At 39.6% G+C, this 15962-nt stretch overlaps 2 protein-coding genes across 6 annotated transcripts in view; both read left to right on the forward strand.

Annotated features, from left to right (window-relative positions):
* Positions 1-2050, forward strand: part of lamb2 (laminin, beta 2 (laminin S)) — a 46521-nt gene extending 44471 nt beyond the window's left edge. The window contains exon 35 of the mRNA XM_038723162.1: positions 92-2050. Within this exon, the coding sequence (XP_038579090.1) occupies positions 92-228 (137 nt within the window). The 3' untranslated portion in view covers positions 229-2050. The remainder of the gene's footprint in view (positions 1-91) is intronic.
* A 1538-nt stretch (positions 2051-3588) lies between these two features.
* usp19 (ubiquitin specific peptidase 19) overlaps positions 3589-15962 on the forward strand; it is a 36087-nt gene continuing 23713 nt past the window's right edge. For 2 of the 5 annotated variants that reach the window (XM_038723163.1, XM_038723164.1), the window contains exons 1-8: positions 3589-3884; positions 5014-5397; positions 10729-10857; positions 11719-11855; positions 12071-12640; positions 14738-15107; positions 15524-15680; positions 15789-15860. In XM_038723163.1, the coding sequence (XP_038579091.1) occupies positions 5181-5397; positions 10729-10857; positions 11719-11855; positions 12071-12640; positions 14738-15107; positions 15524-15680; positions 15789-15860 (1652 nt within the window). In that variant the 5' untranslated portion in view covers positions 3589-3884; positions 5014-5180. Of the gene's footprint in view, positions 3885-5013; positions 5398-10051; positions 10194-10728; positions 10858-11718; positions 11856-12070; positions 12641-14737; positions 15108-15523; positions 15681-15788; positions 15861-15962 lie in introns of those variants that run through there. The other 3 variants (XM_038723166.1, XM_038723167.1, XM_038723168.1) reach the window with 2 other exon arrangements.

Genomic DNA, 15962 nt, shown 5'->3' on the forward strand with positions numbered 1-15962 from the left:
AAGCCCTAAAATCAGTCCTTGAGGATCCCCACAATTTGACTCAAGAATGACTTACAGTAGCACCACATGCTGAAATTCCTATTTTCCACAGAGCTGGAGAAAAACTATGAGGAGAACCAGAGGAGGTTGGAGGGGAAAGCTCGTCAGCTGGATGGCTTGGAGGACAAAATGAAAGCCATCCTCAATGATATCAACAAACAGATCCAGATCTACAACACATGCCAGTAGCTCACTACTCCATGTCATAAGAAAACAGGTCAATGTGTTGTTCTACCATTTCCTCCAGATACAGTAACTGTACAAGATACTTTGAAGAATACAGTGAAAGAAGATGGCTGGGTTGGTTATTTTTTCACTTAGGTGAATTTGCATATTTGTGGGTAAACTCTCTTTTATGCAAGTATTTAAATCAGTTACTATCATATTTAGATATTTTAAACACACTCATGACTGAACGTGTAAAGGTTGTCTGATGTCACATATTGTATTTTAATTCTAATTTGTGCACATTATTTTTGTTTTTGCTTTTAAAATAATCTGGAAATGTATCTGTCTAAATCAGATTTGAATATGAAAAATTATTTTAGAAAAGTAAAAAATACACATATTCGGGTGAAAATAATGCTTTGCGAACAGGTCAATCTCACAGTGTCTTCACAACAACCTTTGGGTGCATGAGGACATAAAACAGAATGAAAATCTGTTTAACCATGGTATTTATTTTGGGAATGGTAGTAAAGATATGGTAAAGCCTTAATTATTTTCAAATAAGCCAAAATACAGAGATGAGGGTATAGTCACTAGATCCTGTCCCTATGTAGTTTAAAGGAAATGTTGTTCAGTAGAATAAAGAGATGAACAGGATTTTAAATTGAGGATTTTAAGATAAAAATTCCACCAACTGTGGTGCTAGAAATTTGTCTTTTATTATGTATATTTTGTATTATGCCTTTATACAAATAACAGGGAAATCAATTACATTTTTATGTGACAATGAACTGTGACTCTGCTAAACCAATAACCAGCCCAAAAACCACCTCTGCCTGGAGTAGGAGGATGGCTTTCCACTAAAACCACACAAGAGAAATGCAGGGAGCAGAGTAAGCTAACAGTGTATGCTAGCAGCACGACTGATGCTATATCAGTTGGTCTGTATGTGAACTGTCGTTTAGAACTAATGAAACAAGAAGACATTATGGTCTAGCTAAGAAGCTCAGTCTAACATGTTCTAAATGGTCACTGTACAGAAAACAAACCCTTTTGATTTAGGTAACAAAATGGCATGCCTTCTGGCACCACTCACAGGAAAAAACATAAAAGACTAGTTAGTGATTTTGAGAAACTTATTTTATTTCTTAACGAGAGTTAGACAATATATCACACTTTAGGAGAATTGTGATGCTATAGCCAGCAGCCAGTTAGCTTAGCGTAGCATAAAGACTGGAATCGAGAGGGGGGGCAGAGTAAACAAAAAATATTTATTGTGTTGACTAGTGAACTTTAGGTTTACATTTTGATAAAGTAAGGCTAACTGTTTCCCAGTTTTTAGTCTTTATGCTAAGCTAAGCTAACTCCCTTCTATAACAGACGAATAAGAGTGATATTGATCTTCTCATTAACTCTCCAGAAGAAAGCAAATAATTGTAATTCCTGACATTTTGAATTATTCCTTTTATTCATCACCAGGATTAATTTTTATGAATGCCAAAGCTGTGATGCACAGATTGTGAGTGTTTGTTTATCAAATGTACTATGATAGAATATATAAGCTCTGCTGTAACTGATGCCTCACTGAAGTGACATATAGTACGTGAAGTGTTTAATTGTGCCTTATAATATGCTAGTCTCATGGGCATTTCATGTACTATTTGCATAACAAATTGTGTTTAAGGAAACATAACAAACCAAAAAAATTAACTCTGTACACATATTTCCCTCAGATTATCTACAAACTGGCAGCCATGTGATTTTGATCACTAGTTGCCAAAGCAAAAATACAAAAAGAAGCTTGTGTATATTTTTGTGAATAAAGGTTGGATAACTTAACATTTCTCTATGTTGAAGTATGCTTGATACTTTCCCATTTTCTAACCTTGCTGTCTTGTGGCTGGAATGTGCATGTGTTCACACCAGGGTCTGCAAGGGTGTAAGATATCACATTGCTATTTTTGTGTTGTGCGAAGGTGCTATTGAGCGCTGTTGTGAGTCCTTATCTGCAGACTTTGCAGTCTCTTACCCAATTCTTTCAGCAATGTCTGATCACTGTGAATGGCAGTATGAACAGTATACTACCAAGATGACATGAAAAATCAGGGCCAACACTAGCTCTGAGACCCAGAGTTGGCAGAAGGGAAAGGCTAAATCAAAGAGAAAGCAAAAGTGAAGGAGCTACATCAAAGTTAAAGAAGATCAACACTACGTAATACTTACTAGTTAGTTTGGCTGGTATAGTTTTTGTCTATAAAAGATTCTTGTCTTGTTAAATGAATCATTTTGATAATGCTGGGAAGTGTATTTCACTTTTCTTATTTTAGAATAATAAAAGTTAACTTATCAAGTTATCATTTGCACAATTCAATGATTAGGGTGATGATAACAAACCAGGCTACTTGAACACAGCTGTCTCCACCTTCAATAAATAGATTTTTGTGTGTGTAAGTAAACACTAATGAGGCCAGGGATAAAGTTCAAACATAAATAAACAACTACATAGAAGGCAAACAATATTTCATCAGTGCCATGATAATTTGTGATTTATGTTTGTGATGTTCTACCACAGGACTTATGAAAAGGTAACAACAGCAACAGTGAACACCACAGATCTGCAACATCAGAATCAGAAGGAGCTTTATTGTCAAGTAGTGTTTAACACATCATTTCAGTGCAGACTCAGAAAATGACTCAGGGCCCAGGGTGCCATTTGGGACAAGGTCCCTGTCTAAAAATAGTAGTACTTGATGTATCATGGCCATGGCCCTGTCAACCCCCTCCTTGATCGATTATAAAAAATATCTAGGAATATAGGCCCATATAAAGAGTTGACATATGAGCGCCATTGAATGTTGACTCAGGAGGGCCTGGGATGGTCTTCAGCTGAAGCACAAATTCCCCCAGCTCATTCTGGCCAGAGCTCCAGAAACCGACCAGTATCCTTCCCTGGGTTTGCTGCGTGTTTGTTAGTTTGTGATATTTAATAAATAATACTTAATAAATAAGAAATGTATTGACATACTCCATTTAAGCAAAACAACTACTGATTCATAGGTATTAAAATTAGATTTTTGACAGATGCCCCACCCCCCCAACAAGAGTGATAATCCTATTTTATAGGCCATAGCAAAAGATCAAATTATGTATATTGTTTGCTAACCAAATCATTTATCTCCACTTGGTTTGAATACGGTATGAACTATCAAATGAAGAGTATTGTGTCTGTGTGTTATAAACTGTGTACAAAGATTATATTCTTATACATATTTATTTATTATAAACAGTCTCTGGCGTGCGTGTGAGAAAGAGAGAGCAGTAAAGGAAGAGCTACAGATCACGTGAGCACGCCAGCCAGGAAGTGTGTTATGCGCGCATTTCATTTCAGGTTTGGCCCAAGACATCTATGGGTCCGGGAAGCAGTACTGAATTTTGTTCCAAACAAAGTCGGACTTACGCCGCATGACACCAACAGACTGAACCGTTTTTTCATGTGTTATCTTTTCTTTACATCTATGAAACAACTAGTTTAAAGTCACCAGAAATGGGTCCCGGATAAATTAAAGAATATTCCAGAAACAGTGTGGACTAACGTTACGGGAGAAACAGAAGGAGTCGCCTCACACCGGCCATTGTGTATTAGGAACGGAATTCAGTTCTCGCCAAATTGAAGCCCCGTAAGTCCCCAATTTTATTGACATTATTAATTTGGCATTTTAATCACAGGCGGGCGTCGGGTGTCACGAGATGTCATGTTGTGTTGGTTGTGTAAAATCCGTAGTCATATCAACCCTTTCGCGTCGGCTAGCGTTAGCTTGATATGGCTAATGACATTAGCTTCTCGAAGACTGTAGGAGCGCTTGATTGTATTACCTGTCCTGCGCTCTGCTGGAGGACACCGATTGGAGATCGGGTGAAGTGACCGTATAGATAAACGAGAAATATAATATAATAAGTAATGTGGTTGATAATTTCCAGACAGTAAGGCCAAGACAGTTGATTTAGATACAGTAACGTTATATACGTTAGTTTAACCCGATGTGCCGTCCAATAATTGCATAGTCCCACTTCCCAGAGTGGACCAAGTACATTAAAGGAACGTTTCAATGTTATTGACTAAATAGTATTTGCTAAATCCAATAAATTGGTTTGCCCAAAAAAAATCTGGAATATAACGTTAGTTAAACGCTATAGCAAATGTGTAACTTATGCCTCATATCGAAGGGCACATGACAGCCTGAAAAACGTGTGCCTTAAAAATAAACGGTCCTCTGAAGTCGGTTGGCTAAACTGTTACCAAGCTAACAACTCTGGGAACGGGGGCTGCATTGTTAATCCTTCTAGCTAGCTTAATAAACACCACCCATGTTTTTAGTGAATATGCTGTACTTAACGTCGAAAAAATGGCTGATTTAGCTGTTGTCCTTTGTTTGTCATTTGATTGTCCAAGCTAGCAACTTGATGTTGCTATGCTAAGGAAACTAGGCAAGGCTCAACATCGGTCATATGCAAACCTACAGCCATATGCTTATAAGCTTTATAAGACATACTCATGTTTCGTTCAGTGTTGTTGTAGTTAAATGAAACCTGCTCCTAATTAATTTCAAGCAGTGAACCTCTTTCCTTCCCTCCCTCTGTGTTTCTGTGTATTATACAAACATAGCAAAGCAGATTGTCAGGATTGACCTAACCTGAGATGTTTAACTTTACTTAACTTGCACATAGCTCCTATTAATGCCAAACAATTATGAAGAGTACTATTGGTTTCTCCTTGATTAATAAATGCATTTCTGCCCCCTGCCTCAGGTGCCCCATCCCCTTACTATCCTTCCTGATTCTGTTCCGGGAGAGTTCAGACCAGTATCATCGCCAAGATAGCCGGGCCAGGCAGGAAGAGGCACACCTCAGATCCAGACCCCAGCAGTGGTAGTGATTCCAGCGACGGGCGGCCTGTTAGTGCCAAGTGCCTGAAGATGGCCAGCAGCGGTGGTAATGGTGTCGCTGGTAGTGAGACAGTGGGCCATCGTGGTGGGACTCAGCAGAGAGGAGGCAGCGGCAGAGACAACAGCTCAGACCTGACCTCCAGTACCAGCAAGAAGAAGCAGAAGGACAGGGCCAACCAGGAGAGCAGAGAGGCCAAGAGGGCAGCCGCTGCAGCAGTAGATGGGGTTATTGCAGAGGTCAAGAAAGGTAAGCGTTAAGTGTATTGTGCAGCTAATATAACAGTTGTAATTAATTACAAGTGGTAGATTGTCCTGGTAAACTATTATTTCACAAAAATTTGGCTTGCAACGATATGAGGTTTTCACGATTACTGTCTCAGAAAATGTCACGGTATCTGGTATTACGCTATTATTATTATCGTTGTCATCATCAGTTTCAGGGAGCGGAAACTGAAGAGTTTATTGTAATTTCACAAATATTATCTCTTGAAATAGAATGTGAAAGAAATGGAATATCTGAAATGTCCAAAAAAACAAAACAAAACATTATATCCAAGGTACTCACTGTTTCTCACTAATACCTGTTGTGCGTGTCTTAGAGGTCTAACAAACATATTGAATGCATTTCCTTTCTCATAAAACATTTGCTGACCTGATATTTGAATATTTAAATTGTGTATTCATGCATGTTTTAGCTTGCTGTTGAATTCTTCTTCTTCTTCTTTGCCTTTGTTGGTGCATTGCTGTGCTTTGTATGTCACCGCCACCAACTGTTGATCAGCTGATAATCGTGAAACAGATGTCAGTGTAGTGTATTTCGTTGTCTACGTGCGTCGTCGTACACCTGTGTTAGATAAAGTGGTCACTCAGGATAACCACTGGTAGTGCTATGGAGCAATGTTCTAATGAGTGGGGTATTTTGTAACATGCACAAGCACACAGGCAAGGTGATTCTTATTCTCCCATCGTCTGGCTATTCCTCTGATTGATAGTTGGCGGTGGTAATACAGCAATAAACGTCGCAAGAAGCCAACAGAGACAAGGAAGAAATAGACCGCAAGCTAGTACTAGTTACCTACTTGCTGAATAACCAGCTTTACTGCTGTGATATCATGCCGTATTTGCATAGTAAACAAAGTATTGTCACATAAGGTTTGCGTACATTATACAGGTGTAATGTTGTTGTTTTTTTAAGTTATTCACACTAGGGACTTATTCTCACCACTGTTGCTTTTACTTTGTCGTATGTGATTGTAAACAGAATATCTTGTGCTTTTGGACTGTTTGTCATACAGTACAAAACATCATTTTGGTCTTTAGTATTTGTGATTGCATTTTTTAATTTCTTTCTATTTTTTAAATTTTCTGACATTTTAAAGACCAACCGATTAAGATCAAGAAAATAATATTGATGAATATTGTTGTTTGTGGCAGCTTGATAATAGTGTGGTCAAATGTACACCACAAAAACATGCTGCTGGTATAAATGCTAGGCCTATAATTTGGCATCATTATCTGGAAAATGCATTCAGATGGAGATAAGTTTATGGGTCTACTGTGGCTGCACAGTGCCAACCATAAATTCTGTTGTAATTTATTAACGCATTTATGAAATGAATTATTTCACATCTTGATGTGGCAGTTTTGTTTTTTTTTGTTTTTTTTTTAACTTATTTTGATTTGTCAAAAATATCATTTACATAACACATTGAAACACAACACTTAGACATTTCGCTTCATTTACTCAGGAAGTGTACTACTCTTTACAAAACAAAACAAAAACTTATTTTCATTGAACACCCCACCAGACACACATTTGACAGAAAGTACATGATTCTTGTTAGATCTCAGTAAATCCCTGCTATACTTTCTTAAATGTCTTATACAGGTAGAAATTCTATATATAAAAAAAAGAAGATAAACTTTATTTAATCCCGCAAGGGGAAATGTTTTCGCTCTGTTATTATGTTAGTATTTACACACAGGTCTGAAATACACACACACACACACACACACACACACATGCACATGCACAAACAGGACCCATAGCAACACATGGAGAGATGTCAGAGTGAGGCGGCTGCCACTCAGTGCGACGCCCCGAGCAGTTGGGGTTTCAGGGGCTTGCTCAAGGCCTCCTTCGGCAGTGCCCAGGAGGGTAGCACACCTTTTTTCAGTTTAACAGTTTAAAATGGAAGGAACCGTAGATTGTGTTTTGTCTGACCTGTAGAGTATTATGGGTGTTAATTTTAGGGCTGCAGCTAACGATGATTTTAGTATTCGAAGCTTCGATAGATTATTTCAACGATTCATCGATGTGTCGTTTAAGAAGTACTTTTGCTTGGCGGCGGCGCCCCCTCCGTTAAACGGGATCAGCTGTGCACGTTTATAGGTGATAGATATTTATTAGTCCTTTCGGAAATTCATAGTGTGTCATACAACAACCAACAACCAACAACAACCAGCAAGCCGCTTTACAAACACAAACATCACCCGAGAGCTATAAGTTATACTACAGGCTCGTGCAGACTACGCGACTTTAAACGTCGGCCTATGGCCGTGCCGTTCACACAACTTGCCGTCATATGACGGCAGTCTTGAAGTCGTTGTGGCGTTCACACTACGTGACTGATTGGTGACAGGGACACACACACACTACAGGAGCTGACAGCGTCCCTGTCACCTGATGCAGGTCTCCAAACCAGGTTTTGTCAAGAAAACACATGTGAAATGTGAAACGGGAAATGAGCGATCCCACACGAAACAGCTGTTTGTTATTATAAAGATGGCAATTATAAAGACAAAGATTCTGGGTTAAGGATGGATTAGCACACACAGGTAGCAGCGATTGTCTGAGCTACAGAGAGAGCTGCAGGGGAGTTAAAAGGTGCAGCTCCCGACACCCACTTAACTTGTGACTATTAGGTCATAACTCACGGCCCAAGAACAGCAAACGCACGTGTGCACATTTTCAGCTGCGGCTTACTTTGGCTAGCCTTCAACTCAACAATCAATCAGGATTTCAGTTAATTGCTAAAGTTGCTGTTAGTGTTACCTTGTCTGGTCCGCTGGCAGAACACCTTTTTGTTCAGCTTGAAGTTTCGTTTTACGGTGGACGGACGGTAACATTACAGAGTTGTTGTTGTTTTCTTTAGCTTGAAATAATCCCATATCTTGGACACTTTCTTCTTTGTACCTCGCTATTTTCTCTCTCTTCCTCCACTTTGCAAACAGCTCCATCATAATCACGTCGTGTTCACAGCGTAAGCGCGACAGTAATAAATGTCCCTGCGAAAAACTGTGCTGTATAGTTGCATGGATTAAACTAAGCATTGATGCAAAAAAATTTGTGTCGAAGCATTTTATTAATGAATTATCAATTATCGTTAAATCGTTTCAGCCCAAATTAATTTGTTCTGCATAATCCTTGAACTTTAAATTTGAATTGTGGTTTCCCTTTGTTTAAGGTATGTCCTTTTATTTACACTCTCAAATCTTAGCTCCTTAGTAGGAAAATATTAGAGATGCATTTTTCCTGGCCAGTTCCGATGACCAATTGTTTTTAAAAGTCTGTCCAACTGATTCACGATTTTGGCGGATTCTGATTTTCTTTCTTCCGGTCCGCAGCCGATCAATTGGTGCATCTCTAGAAAAAATCTGCTTGCTACTTCCTGTAGGTCTTCAAATGATAAACAACCTCACTCACTTGTCCTTTATTTGTCTCGCACAGGAATCATTCCACTGTCATGAAAGCATTTTAAATGACTTAATTACTCAGAACTGTAAGTGAGTTGCTTCATGTGATGGATTTGCCTGACAAGTCTATATGCAGTGAAGATACAAGGAATTAAAACAATGCAAAGAAGCTATACTTTCATTATTTTGCCACAGAACTGATTTCTTAAATGTTGAGTATCTGCCAACACCAACTACCTGTCTGGTGTTGTTAAATTGACTGTAGTGTTTTAACACCTTTAAAGTAAAGCTCAGATCAACCCAGTATGTGGTTATCACAGGTGTGACAAAGGTCAGGTGTGAACTATAACAGCTACAGCTTTCATTTAGCCCAATATTGTCCAGAAATGACATACCTAGATATAAGCGTTTCATAAAGCCTTATTTGTCTTTGGTAAACATCGTGTGGAAATGGCCCTCTAATTAAAAACAGAACTCAAGTACGGCTGACGCGCTGCTCCATGTGGTGAGAAATCTGTAGTGTATTTAGTGTGAAGTAATGGTGGCAATATGACAAGGAATCTGTTGTAGCTACCTGCACCATATGCCACTTGGCACACTTGGGCATAGGTGGCAGGCAAATAGTTGTCATTGCTTTCACAATATGCTTTTTTTTTAATACTGGAGATTTGGTACTTCTCTCATCCATATGTGGTGTGATGCTTCTAATAGGATTTGAAGTGTAATTGATGAGGCTGGAAAAAGACCCAAGCCAATATGATCGTGTTAAAATGCTTTTATGTAATTGTTGAGCCTACTCTAATGAGGCTGTAATTTGATTTGGCTGTGAACTGGGCTTTGGCCAATCCACATCTTCCTGCCACAACGGTTCCAATGTCCTATCCCCACATATTATACAAAACACAATTTGAAACTGTACCAAAAAAAGTAGGAAACAATTAAAGTAAATCTCCTAAGTGGCCATGAAGATCAAAGTATTTAATTTGTGCTAAAAATATGTTCATATCATGAATGTCAGTGATATTTTACCCGGTCATGAGAGTACGCTGTGGCGTGGCTCCACTGGGAATACAGCTGTCACCAGCTGGAAGGGATTGGGTGTTGCTTGTGACCTTTTGAAAAGCCATTTAGTTAAAGAGACGGGGTTGACATAAAGTGAAGAAGTGGAGGTGGGAAAGTTGAGACTCTCTAGTTTTTGTTGTTGAAGACTAAGATAATGGAAATATGACAGTGGGTATAATCCATACATGACTTTGTTGCCAGCAGGGAATCCAGCGCTCGCTGTACTTCTGGGATGATATTTTATTTTCAGTCACTGCAACAACTTTGAGGTCACTATGACAAATGGTACATGTTGGTTTTCTTTTTCTTGTTGGGATATTTTTGTCAAACATTTCCGCTCTTGATTCTACCTTTTTAAAATTGTGTAAATATCTTGCTAGCATGTTTTCTAAAGTAAGTTGATCATTTGCTTTCACGCTATTGTTTACTGGGTATACAGTTTGTGGCGCAGATAATTTTAGATGTCCCGTCTGACTGTTGAGTTCACTGTACTCTGTGAATTTGTGAGCAGGTGCATTTCAACATGTGCGTCTATATTTTCTCAGGGTAGCAGAGATGCAGTGTGTTCACCACTGTCTTACTTTAAAGCATTCTGCTGTGGTGCTCTGCATGTTTTCATTTTTTAAAATGTATATATTTGCTAGATGGGATTGTCTGCTTTCTCTCGTCTCATCTTTGAAAATTACAAGAGAGAAGAGTGTCAATTTAGCTTAGGCCTGTGACGTACATTTCTGAATGACTTGTAATGATCATGGTGGGAAAAGGTTCTCTGGTTTCACATCTATCTGACCTGTGTGTACATTCCTTTTGTGTTTTTCAGATGTGTTTGTGGACTGGAAGCAGAATGTCAATGAAGTGACAGTCAGACTACGCTGTGGGGAGGGGGTGCAAAGGATAGAGGATATCGGCACAACCTTCACTGATACACACTGCCATGTGTGCTTCCCAGGTAAGTCATAGTAAAGCGTGTACCATTACCAGAAAGTGTTACAGTAGAGTGTACATGTAAAGATTAATAGCCGATTCCCAAATAGCTGCCTACCCCGTTTACTGGGCCTGGTGTGGGAACACATTTTGACAAATAAATACAAGTCTCCATTAAACGCCTGGTCTCATTTTTATATAAGTTCTTTGGATGTATAAAACCTCATAAATCCTGCCTGGTCGGCTGCTTTAGCTGCTTCTAAGCTGCCAAGATCGTCAATACAAATATTTATGGGGGTTAAGTCCGAATGTGTCCGTTCCTTGATTATTTATCTTCCTTTACCGGTCCACCGATCATAAGAACAGGTTTATCTGTAAATGAATCCAAGTTGTAAATCCTGTCGTATGAAGTCGATCGCTCTCTGTCTGCTATTTTCTGCCACACTTCTCTCATCCTGCACCGTGTTGTTTTCGTTACGTTGCTGCCTACAAAATAAAAGTGCATATGCCGTCTGTCGGCGCTGGAGCATATGAATGTTGTGTATTTGATATTATTTGATAATTTTTATCCAAGTAATATTCTGTTTGAAATAAATAAACTGTTTCATAGTTGCCTATTTTAGTTTTGTGCAAGAGGAATTAAAAGCCTGTCCCATATGGACGCCTGTCCCAAATATAGGCAGGGTCAATTCAGGGATTTTAGCAAATAAAAGCCTGGCCTATTAATCAAAGTTTTACGGTACTATTAAAATAGCAAAGTTGTGCATTTGGATTTAGGCCTTGTTAAACTTTGGACCCGTCTCAAGAGTTTGTATAACCACGTGTGTGTGTAATTTAAACATGCTGTATGTTTTCAAATTGTTGTCTGACTCTTTTATATTTTCAGATGGACGGCAGTGGAGCTGCCAATTGCAGGAGGAAATTGAAGCCTCCTGTAGCAGAGTCCAGTACAAGGAGAAGGGGGGTTTCCTGCATGTCATCATGCAGAAGAAGATTCCTTTTCACATTTGGCCTTCGCTTAAGGTGAGTCATGTGAGATAAAATAATTTTTAGTTTGTCCACCCATGAGTACATTTGTGTCTTGTTTTTATTTGCACTAATAAACATAGTATTTTTGCACAATATTTTATTATTTCATACAAATGTTTAATTGAGTGAGTGGAATTTACACTGTAAAAAGACACGTCTGCATTTGGTTAAATAATAAAATGGTTTTACTTGTGTACACTCTGCTTCAGTCAAATAAGAAGGAGAAGGAAGCAGTACCCACAGAGACCAAAAATGACAAGGAGCTGGAGATGAAGCCTGTTGCCTTGGAGTCATCAGAGAAACCCAAACTGCAGCCTCAACTGCAGCCACAGCCTCCCTCCTCACCTGCTCGCAGCGAATCAAGACGCAGCGGTGGCAAAGCTGAGCGAGGTGTCAAGCGCTGCCTGAAAAACAAACCAGCGTGTGACAAGGCCACTACGGACTCTGTAGGGGTGAAAGCTGGAGCTGGAGATGGCTCAGCCACCACCAGTAAGCCTGTTACAGTTACTGGAGGCGAGCGGCAGCCTCAGGAACCCAGTGCCAAGCGCACTATTGTACGGCTGCCTAAGCCCACCAAGGAGGCTACGTTACCGGCCGACAGGGACTCTGTCAAGTCTACAGTAGCCAATGGTAAAGCTCCACACACACACCTGTCCGCTGGTCGGAGTCTGCAGACGCAACGCAGAGATGGAGACAACAGAGCAGAGAGACTAGGCAGTGGTCAGGAACAGAAACCAGAAGCTGCGGTTACTGCTGCCAGCCAAACCAACAAAACTCAGGTGAGAAAAGTTGCTTCTTAGAACGCTCCAACTGGGTTGCTTTCATTTAGAATTTAAAAATGTATTTATTGTTTACATGAAAAAGATGACTTAGCTGTTGCTTATTTGTTGTTTCAGTACACTGAATTAGAGAAGCTAAAGTTAGCTTAAGCAGAGCTGTAACATTAGGGGTTTTCAGTCTGATACTGAATATTGCATTACTGCAACTCAATGGTTTTCAATTAACTCACGTTTGAGAAGATGGAGCCAGAGAATTGCTGGCATTTGTTTTACAAACTGACTGGAATGATCAATTGTTTATTAAAATGGTTGCGGATTATCTGTCCATTGACTAATGGGTTAATTGATTAAGGAGCGTTTTAGCTCTAAAATTGTTAGATGTTGTTACCCCAACTATGTACCTTTTTATCAATAAATATGTTGTGATAATATATGATATAAAAATTTAAATAATTAGTATACCACAAATGTAATATGTTAATAAATGTGGGCTTAACTGGTCAACTTTAAAATTTTACTTAGAAGTAGACTTTTCTCAGACTGACTGGCTCGAACTATTTGAGAACCTCAACAAAAAGCATCTGCATTATTTGATGCTGTTCCTTTAGAAACAAGGATAATTTGATTATGCTCGGAATAAACATCTAGTTTATCACCCTACCGAAGTACTACCTCTGCAAATTAACTCGTGCCTGCTGGTTGTAAACCTGTGTCCAGTTTTATGTTTTGTTCACACAACAGCTTGCCTGATGAAGAGGAGTGAACAAGACAGGAGATAACTGCTCTGTCTGATGTGTGTTGTGTAGAGAGTTGTCTTTACAGCATCTAGTGTCAAAAGGGTCAACTTTGCGGTACGGCTGGCCGAGGTGAATTTTATTTTCCATTAAGATCTTGGCTTCCAACATTATAAAAACAAACATTTTAGGATGGGCTAAATGCAGAGAATGAATTTCCCGGCGGGGATCAATAAAGGATTACTCGGTGCAACCTTTCCTTTAAAGTGGTGCACTTTTGCATCTCCTTAAAACTTCAAATTCACTGTCATGAATTGGCATGTTTAATTCAGGCATGTTTAATTCAGGTATGTAACAGTACTTGGAGAGACCAAACAGGACAAGTGTCACATTTCAGCAATTCTTAAAAATGACATTATAATACACATCATACATCAAATAAGTAATAATTATTATAATACTTATAATATAATAATATAATTATATTACTTTTTTATTTATTTGTTAAAGTTAAGGTGATCTATTATGCTTTTCCATATTAACAATGTTACAATGTCGGCTGTTCATGTCAAATGTGGCCAAAGCAAAGAGACAGGAACCTTCGTCATCGTTTTGTTTCTTGTCAGCAAGCCTTCGTCCATAATTTTGTGATCTCCCAACTTTGGCTCCATTTTTTGTCCTTCCGGTAACAAAAGCAGAGACCCTCTCCTGTCCCCACACACCCACAACAGTCCCCATGGTGTGGAGTGGAGGGACACTGCAGCAGTCAGCCAGCGTTTGGCACAGGGGGGAAGGAGGAAAGGTGGAAGGGGATTTACACTGAGAGCCAAGGAACGGTTTTCATCTAATTTTACTTCTATACGCCAGCGTTGGACAAGTCCTTCAACGAATACAAGCTTTGTTGCAAAGCTACCAAACAAGAGTCAAAGAACCACAATACAGGGCTGGAAATGCAGTTAAATAGGTCTCCATTAATGGAAATCCACTGTTAAAAAGGCAGTGGTCAATAAAAGCATTATGTTTCCAAAGTCAGTGCAAAATCATGTTAAATGACTGTGAACTCAATATTGCCCAAAATAATCAAGATTATGACTTTTGCCATAATCGAGCAACCATACCTACAGAATTAACGTTTACTGTCCTGTACGTGGCCTTTGTTTGAACTGGAATCAAGTTGCCAGCTTTCTTTTTCATAACTGCAGTGATGAGAGGGAGAAAGGGAGTTGTGGGAACCTTGCCAAAGGTGAAGAATCCATTGCTCATAGATAGTTATACTTGTCTCCAGTGTCTCCAGTGACCTAGCAAGTGCACATTCTTCTCTGGATGTTTGTAGAAAAAATGTCTTGTGTCTTTTCTGATTCAGGATGCGGAGAAGCAAAACCAGTCTGGAGCAACAGCACATGGCAATGATAGCCAACCAGCAGCTCCCGTCAGCACCGCTGAATGCCTCAAAGCTGTCTGCTTCAACAACGAAGTGGACTCTTCTCCAGAAACGCTGCGAGATAGAACTGACTCTGAGCCACAGAAAAGGCCTGCTGAGCAGGAATCGGAGCCGGATACTCTGATCCGCCAGCATCTTGGATCAGGAGAGGCAGGTTTAATACCAGCTGTTGGCGTGGCTGCCAAACAAGGCCAGTCACCCGGTGTAGCCCAGAGGCAGGGCAGCTGCGACGGAGAGGAGAAGCAGGACCAGTCGAAGGAGGAGCCTCCTCTGGAAATGAAGCAACAGGAAGGTTAGTTAATAAGGTTTTGCAAAGGGGTTGGACTATCATACATGTGTTTGTGTTATTAACTGACTCTAAACTAGGGCTGAAATGATTTGATTTACTAAAAAGCATTGGCCACCAAGCAAAAGTACTTCTTAAACGATGCATCAAGGAATCGATGGAATAGTCTATAGAAGCTTTGAGTACTAAAATCATCGTTAGCTGCAGACCTACTCTAAACCAACTGCTTTCCAATTGATTTATATTAGTAGAATCTTTCTACACCTACATTGACACATCTATATATAACAAAGTATGGAGATAGTTGAGCAATAACAAAGTACTGTACAGACACAGTCAGGTTTGTTGCTCTTCAGTTTATCAGCACTGATTCATTTGGCAGTTTAATGTGAGTTGTTGATACCTGTGATCACTTCCTGTAGCCCCAGAGCCGATGGTTAACCTGCAGTTTGTGAAGAATGATTCGTACGAGAAGGGCACGGACCTGATGGTGGTTAATGTTTACATGAAGGGGATCTGCAGGGACACGGCCAGGGTCATCTTCAGGGAACAGGACTTCACCCTCATCTTCCAGACGAGGTAGTCAATGCAAAGATGCTACAAATAAAGGATAGTTGTGTGATTTCTGCGTGCTGTAATGTCTTTGGACAACAACTGGTGAGTGATCTTTCTGTCATTCTTTTACAGTGATGCTAACTTTCTGCGGCTTCATTCAGACTGCGGGCCAAACACAGTCTTCAAGTGGCAAGTCAAACTCAGGTAACTGTTGCAGTCACTGTTACCAGTTATGTGTGGCTCTAAATGTTTTTCATATTGAAAAACTTAATTCAATTATTAAACGGGCATTTAAAGGCAGCTGAG

Source organism: Micropterus salmoides, unplaced genomic scaffold (genome assembly GCF_014851395.1).
Source record: "Micropterus salmoides isolate LMB-PRFRI ecotype aquatic unplaced genomic scaffold, ASM1485139v1 Ms_hic_scaffold_16, whole genome shotgun sequence".
Lineage (NCBI taxonomy): Eukaryota > Metazoa > Chordata > Actinopteri > Centrarchiformes > Centrarchidae > Micropterus > Micropterus salmoides.